Genomic DNA, 7,061 nt, shown 5'->3' with positions numbered 1-7,061 from the left:
CCACTCCTGTTGTTGGCTTTGAAGCCTGGCCTTCACCGGCGAGGCGGCTTTTTGAGCGCAGTTTTACATCAGTTTTATTGAGCTTTTATGCATAAAGTGGCCCTCATTTTTACCTTGTATGGAGGGGTTTAGGCACTCTTGTGATTAATAGACCCATGTTATCCGAGTGAAACTTCAGAAGGAGAGATTATGGTATGTTTACGAATTTTGCAGTTTGAGTTAAAGTGTGCAGTAGCATACTGAAACTTTTCTTCCAATGCATTTTAAGATTCGATTGTGTGCATTAAATGATGATTCAAGTGAGGAAAGTGAGCCAGAGCCTACACAGGAAAGTGTCAAGCAAGCTAAGGTAGGTGAAGGCAAGCTAGCTAACAAGTATAATGCTAATCTTGTACAAAGTAAGCTTAAGCTCGTACTCTGACATGATGTTCATGTACAGTGAGCTTACTTTTTACATCTACAGCAATATCTTGCAAGATCATTGTCAGGACAGTTTGCAAGTGGTATAAAATAAAATAAATAAATAAATAAATAATAATAATAATAATAATAATAATAATAATAATATTAATAATAACTAGGATGTCACGTTCTGCATGGAGTTCAAAGCTGACTTGAAATGACTCAGTGAATCGGATGTAACTATCTCAGCGTGCTCAAGAATAGTTTGAAAACAGAACATAAACCCCCAGAGGGATGTGGTACTCCCTATTACAGACTATACAGTACCTTTTTTCTAGCTGAAGGTATATAAAGGGGTAGGGATTTCATGAGCTGAAGTATGGAAGAAGATAGGGAAAACTATCATTTCGGTATTTTAAAGGGTCTCAAAATATCTTGAACAGACCGAACAAAAAGAGATACAGTGTTTCTACTGTAGATGAATGTGAAAGGGGTACCATTATCTATGGAAGGTATCATAAGGGTAATGGTAATGGTAAGGGTTTGGACCATGGTGGTAAAGCCTTCCTCTATAAAACTTTGTTGAGTATCTATCAAGGCCATAAACATCTTTAAAGACCCAAACTGTCAGGGAGGCTACAGTAGGCTATTGACAAAGTGTGACCAAAGATAGGACTGATCTGATATACATGTAGATCCATCTACTGTAGCTATGGATCAGAGAGAGGACTTGAACATGGGACTTCCAAATATAAACTCCATGGCTTTAACCACTTGGACTCTGCACAGTTTTGTTTTAAACCTTTTGATTGAATTTTTAAAGATATTTTTTTCAGTCAGTGACACAGGCATACTTGGACAAAAATCCATGTTCTCCAAATAGGAGTTGAACCTAAGACCTTCCGATTACTAGGCTGAGTGATCTACCGCTGAATGTCAATGTATGGCATATGGAAGAAATGTGATGAATCTTATTTAATCACCTAGTCTCCCAAAGCCCAGTGGTAGAGTAGCCAGGCTTGTAATCAACAGGCTTAAAGTTTGACTACTGTTGGGAAGAGCTTTCACATTTAAGCATACGATCACATTTCTTCCAAGATCCTCAGTGATCTCATTCATTCCTTACTTTACATTAGGTCTCATCACTTTATTAATCAATTTTTGCAAATATCCATCAAGGATTACACTTAGAGTGAAACGTAAGCTTCTTTAGACCAAAATTTCAAAGATTTTGCAAGGGAAGTCTGAGTGTTTTTTTTTTTTAAATCTGACTGAAAGTTCATTATCTTAACAGGAATCTGAGGCTTTGGAGCTTTATAACAGAGGGCTTGCCTTGCAACAGAAAGGAGATTACACAGCATCAGAAGAAGCATACAATCAGTTGTTGAATTCTGCCTTGGTTAAAGAGGTGACATGAGCTAAATATCATGAACTGTCTATATTAGATGTATATCTACATAACTAACTCTCTAGTTCTACTCTCCTCGGGGAGTTTATCTAACAGTCTCTAGCTAAACGATAAAACAGTAATGCCTGACATCGTGTCAGAGGAACATGTTTTATTGTTTAGCCGCTTCTCTCACCATAGCATTAATAAATAGTGTTCCATGTTTGATCTAGGTCAAACATTTTAATCCAACGTTTATTGCCAAAAACAAAATAATGTTTAATCATTTAGCCACCTCTGCCCAAGAAAGCTTGCACAAGGGGGAAAAAGCAACCAATCAGAAAAGGAATTTGTGTGACGTCTCAACCTGTCATGTCATAATTTAAGCGGTAATGTGCAAAAAGCATCAGCATTGTGCGGACTTACTTTGTATGATGTCTAGTCAAACATTGTTTGCCCTTAAGCCACAGAACATTTTGTGTGATAAACACTATGTTGGACAAAAATGTTTCATCGTTTAGCTGTGGCTTAGGGATGGTGCCTACTATGTTACTGCGCATACGTTCTGCGCATCTCTTGATACTCGGTTTCCTGTGGGTGGGGGCTTCTAATATGGGATATTTTTTTCACGGTTTAAAACTATTCGGGGAAAGCAGAACTTAGCGAGTGCTTTTGGTATCCAAAAATAAAATTATTGGGGGTAACCATGCATTTTTTTCAGACATAACAAAGCTTCAATTTTGAAAAAAACGCCATACATTACTTTGTATTTTACTGCTTTTTTGAATAATCGTTGCTTAATTATCTCTAAAAAATGCGTGGTTTCCCCCAATTTTCTTTTTGGATTTTCATAGCCCTTGCTAAGATCTGCTTTTCCCGCATAGTCATAAACCGTGCAAAAATACTTCTGAATCAGTATTAGTAGGCACCGTCCTTAATAAACTCCCATACTTGTGACAAACTGAAGAGAGGTTACTTATCCATTACTTGATTTATAACTGAATAGGCCCCTCCTCCAGAGGATGATGCAGGGTTAATTGAACCTGGCCATGTGCTGAAATATTCTGCTTACAAAAACCTGGCTTCACTGGCAGAGAAAAGAGAACAGTGGGAGAAGTCTATAGATGCATACCTGCAGGTGAATTGCATTTGAGCATTCTGGTTCACCTAAAATGAATGCTTTCATTTTTCAATTTAGCCTAAATAGGTTCTTATATAAATGGTACTTAAAGCAAATTTAGGCTACCAAGGTTCTTAAAATAGGTTCTTATATTTTCATATGAGTTTCATCTGAATATACTATATATATTATAAATATCATCTCATAATACAGTATAATGGCAAACACAATAGAGTCATACAACATGGTACTTAAGCTTGAAAGAAAAAAAAGTTATGTCAAGTTACTTTTAAATAGATGATGATCTTAACTCAGCAGTTTCTACCTACACACTTTCACAGCAACCCCACTGATAAGAACCTAACTTAAAATTGTAGCCTAAATAGGTTCTTTTGTGGAGGGGGCTTAAAATGAAAGTTTTAGCTTAACAGGTTCTTAAAACCCAGGTTCTTATACGCGGGCTATTACTGTATTTGGAGCAATTTACATTTTGTAATCAAATTTTCCATTTAGCATTAATTTTTATTTTGATAGTGTTTGACCAAGCCTCTCAGTTTGAGATAAATTTAAACTGTAGTATGAAAATGTATGCAAATGAATCTAAATCATGTCTTAAATTTATGTTAATTTGCCACAATTTATGAAATTGTGAATATCGTAGAACACTGCAGCTAGTAAAAGTGTGTACCATTGCATGGTTGGAAAATATAGATTTAAAGCTCTTCCTGTGTATGTAAATAGGACATTTTCATGATGGCATCATTTGAGCACAACTATCAGAATCCTTCAGTCAGTATTTTTTTGTTTCTCGTGCCAATTAGAGCTACTGTACTGTTATTAATAAATGAATTCTGGTAGCTGTAGTCAAATGCTATCATCATTCTGATTATGTTTCCCTTCAGGCTGTGGCACTGGATGATTCTGATGTGACTGTCTGGTATCATCTTGGAGTAGTGGCAATGAAAACATTTGATCTCTGTCTGGCTCGACACTCATTTGAAGAGGTTTGTAATTTTTGTAGTCATGAAGTGACTCTCACACCAGGGGGAGGGGGCGGAGGGTTCTCCCCAATGTAAGCTACATAGTACTGTGAATGCTCATAAATTTCTTGACCTTGGAATCTTAAACCAATTGTATGGAAAACTCTTCTTTCAAGGTGTACTTATGTTGAGGCATTGAAGCTTTTGACTGGGAGGAGGTCAAAATCCTTGCATTTGACCGGGAGACTGTGGACATTAAAATATCAGATGCCAGTGTCCAATCCTAAATAGAGATGGGGGCCACAAACTACCCGCAATTTTTAATCACTTATTGTCACGTGACTAAATACACATAAGTCACGTGACAACACTGAAGACAGTATTTGCTGAAGAAGACTGTGAGAAACCTTCAAAAGCTTCAATGCTTCAGCATTAGTAGACCTTGAGAGAAGAGTTTCCCATACAAAAGCTACATAGGTTTGTGCAGCCCCAAATGGTATATTTTTGAGCTGTTTTGGTCTGACATGGGGTATAGATTTTAACAATTTTGGTCTGAAAGTCTGAAAACGGGTATGGATTTTACAGACCCGGGGCCCGTTTCTTAAAAGTCCGGGGAACTTACCGGGCCTGATAAGAGTCTTTGGTGATAAATGTTCTTAACAGAAGTCAATTTTTGACTATATGGGGAAAGCAGATCTCAGCAAGGACTATTGAAATCCAAAAAGAAAATTGGGGGCAACCACACATTTTTTAGAGCTAATTAAACAACAATATTATTATTCTAAAAAGCAGTACAATACAAAGCAATGTATGGTGTTTTTTTCCAAATTAAAACTTTATTAACTCTGAAAAATGCATGGTTACCCCCAATTTTCTTTTTGGATGCCAAGAGCACTTGCTAAGTCCTGCACTCTGCATAATTTTAAACCGCACAAAAATATCGCTGTGTTAGAAGGCACCACCCAAAGGAAAACCGAGTATCTCGAGCTGCGCAGAACGTATGCGCAGCAACAAAAGTAGGCACCATCCTGGTTGTTTACTGTATCAGGTATAAAGAATGAGACAGAAACTCATCAGAATGACAGCTGGATGTCATCTGTACAAACTGATTTTTCAAGATTGTAAAATTTGTGCCTCATGACCCTTAACACTGTTTTTCTTTTACAACGACATATTGAATTCATTTTCTGAGTGCATTTTCTGCCCATTGCTAGGGTTTGAAGTGTAATCCAAAGCACTGGCCTTGTCTAGACCTGCTCTGTACAGTGTTGTATGCTGTTGGGGATTACTACAGTAAGTATAACTGAAGGGGTGCGTGAAATAAGGCCCTAAGTGACTTTTGACGTAAGGTCAAATTCTCCTTTTGTTTCACAAGCAAATGCATGGAAATTAGGAAGGATTTGGTGTTTAGTATTGCTGAATATTTTTATGAGTTGTGCTGTATAAGACTAGCCCATGGGACATTTATCAAAATACAAACAAGCAGCAAAGAGTACCAAATGGAGTCACTGTTGGATAATTAAACTATTAACATAAAATTTGGCAGTAGCCTATCGCCTGTCAAGGTATTGTCTTGAGGTATGGCTAAGAAGTTTCAGTTTTACTGGTTATCATTAATTTTCTATGTTTACTTCTTTTTAGGCCCTCAATTGAAGGAATATGTAGGTCTCATATGAACTTTATCATCACTTGCTTTAACCATTACACATTATTTTGTTTTTCAGCCTGTCTTGTTATGATTTCAAAAGCACTGGAAAGAGATGAAGAATACCTTAAAGGTAATTTTAATTCATGTACAATTTTGCTCCGCTTTACACTTGCTTTCAGTATTACGTGCATAGCAGAGAATAGTGCCCATCTTTTGACAATTATGTTATGTTATGTAAATGGTTAGTAAACTAAGACTTTTGACCACAAATAGCTGAAGAAGGGTGTTAAATCTTGTACAATGCTAAATTCGTAGGTCTTTATAGGAAAATTTCGACAAGCATACTTATTTGGCTCTTATACCTGCCTTCTGGTAGAAGTGTCCATCTTTGTTTGTAAGGCATAAACATGTCCAAAAAATTAAATCATTCCTGGTTGGAATGATTCATCATTACTTCCCACCAGAGTTTGATTAATAAATACATTAGCATCATGAAAATTGGAGTTAAATTATAAAAAATTCGCTTGTGCCTTCGTTTTAGGCTTAAGCCTGGTTACATTGTGGAGGTGTAGCACTATAGTTAAGTATGTGTAGTTACTGCATTGGAATTTCAGTCAGATTTTTGGTTAGAGGGACTGGATGGTTGGTGGTTTAAAGTTACATTGGGTTCTGCATTGTCATGTTGTTTCCTTGGACCATTTCGACGCCAGTACATATCCTTCTGGACAAGAAACTTTGCTCCACATTGTCTCTTTTCACCCAGGTGTATAAGTGGATACCAGTGGCATACTGCTGGGTGGAACCCTGTGATAGACTAGCATCCCATCCCTAGGGGAGTAGCAACACTCCTAGTTGCTTCATACTATAGAAACTGGTTAACTTTCTGATTCTTTTTTTTTTTTTGTAGGAATGGCTTTGAAGAATCAGATCTTTTCAGAGGAGCCTGCCCTACGAAGAGAAGCACAACATCTAAGGTTTTGTAGCTACTGAAGTCAGCATGATTTTTCAACTCATTTAAATCTCTCCTTCTCGAGTATGCACAAGATCAACACTGTTCAAAGTTTTTAAATTTTGCTTGAGAATTTTGTTGTTAAAAACATTGCAAAACAAACAGCTCCACCAGTGCATATGATACAATTTCATGTAGAAACTGAACAATTAGTACCAACTTGTACAGCGTTATAAAAAAGGAGGACAGTATGCATTGCATATGTGTGGCTAGTGCTGTGCATGTGCTGTGGACCTGTTTGTTTACGGACACTCACTCACTCTTACATGCCTGACGACATAGTGGGTAGGGCACTATACAGTGCACTACCCACAATAAACATAACTATAGGAAAGTACTACTCAGTACCTTTCATTTAAATTTATTGTCACACTTCTGATTTCATCCACAGATTCAAACATTGAATTACATTGCATCTTGAACAGCATACCAACACCAGTCATAAACAGGAATTTGCTGGTTAATAGCTTTCAATTTCAAATTTCGAAGACTTCATCCACAGAAGAGTACTCCTG

General features: G+C 37.0%; 1 protein-coding gene across 2 annotated transcripts in view; it reads left to right on the top strand.

The window, feature by feature from the left end:
• Window positions 1-42: 42 nt before the first annotated feature.
• Window positions 43-7,061, top strand: part of LOC146476596 (calcineurin-binding protein cabin-1-like) — a 91,187-nt gene continuing 84,168 nt past the window's right edge. For both annotated transcript variants that reach the window (XM_085114470.1, XM_085114469.1), the window contains exons 1-8: window positions 43-192; window positions 269-349; window positions 1,697-1,810; window positions 2,796-2,927; window positions 3,812-3,913; window positions 5,104-5,182; window positions 5,614-5,667; window positions 6,445-6,511. In XM_085114470.1, the coding sequence (XP_084970596.1) occupies window positions 190-192; window positions 269-349; window positions 1,697-1,810; window positions 2,796-2,927; window positions 3,812-3,913; window positions 5,104-5,182; window positions 5,614-5,667; window positions 6,445-6,511 (632 nt within the window). In that variant the 5' untranslated portion in view covers window positions 43-189. The remainder of the gene's footprint in view (window positions 193-268; window positions 350-1,696; window positions 1,811-2,795; window positions 2,928-3,811; window positions 3,914-5,103; window positions 5,183-5,613; window positions 5,668-6,444; window positions 6,512-7,061) is intronic.

This window comes from Pavona decussata, unplaced genomic scaffold, assembly GCF_977016875.1.
Source record: "Pavona decussata unplaced genomic scaffold, jaPavDecu1.1 SCAFFOLD_76, whole genome shotgun sequence".
Taxonomy (NCBI): Eukaryota; Metazoa; Cnidaria; class Anthozoa; order Scleractinia; family Agariciidae; genus Pavona; species Pavona decussata.
This window is presented reverse-complemented; position numbering and strand designations above follow the sequence as displayed.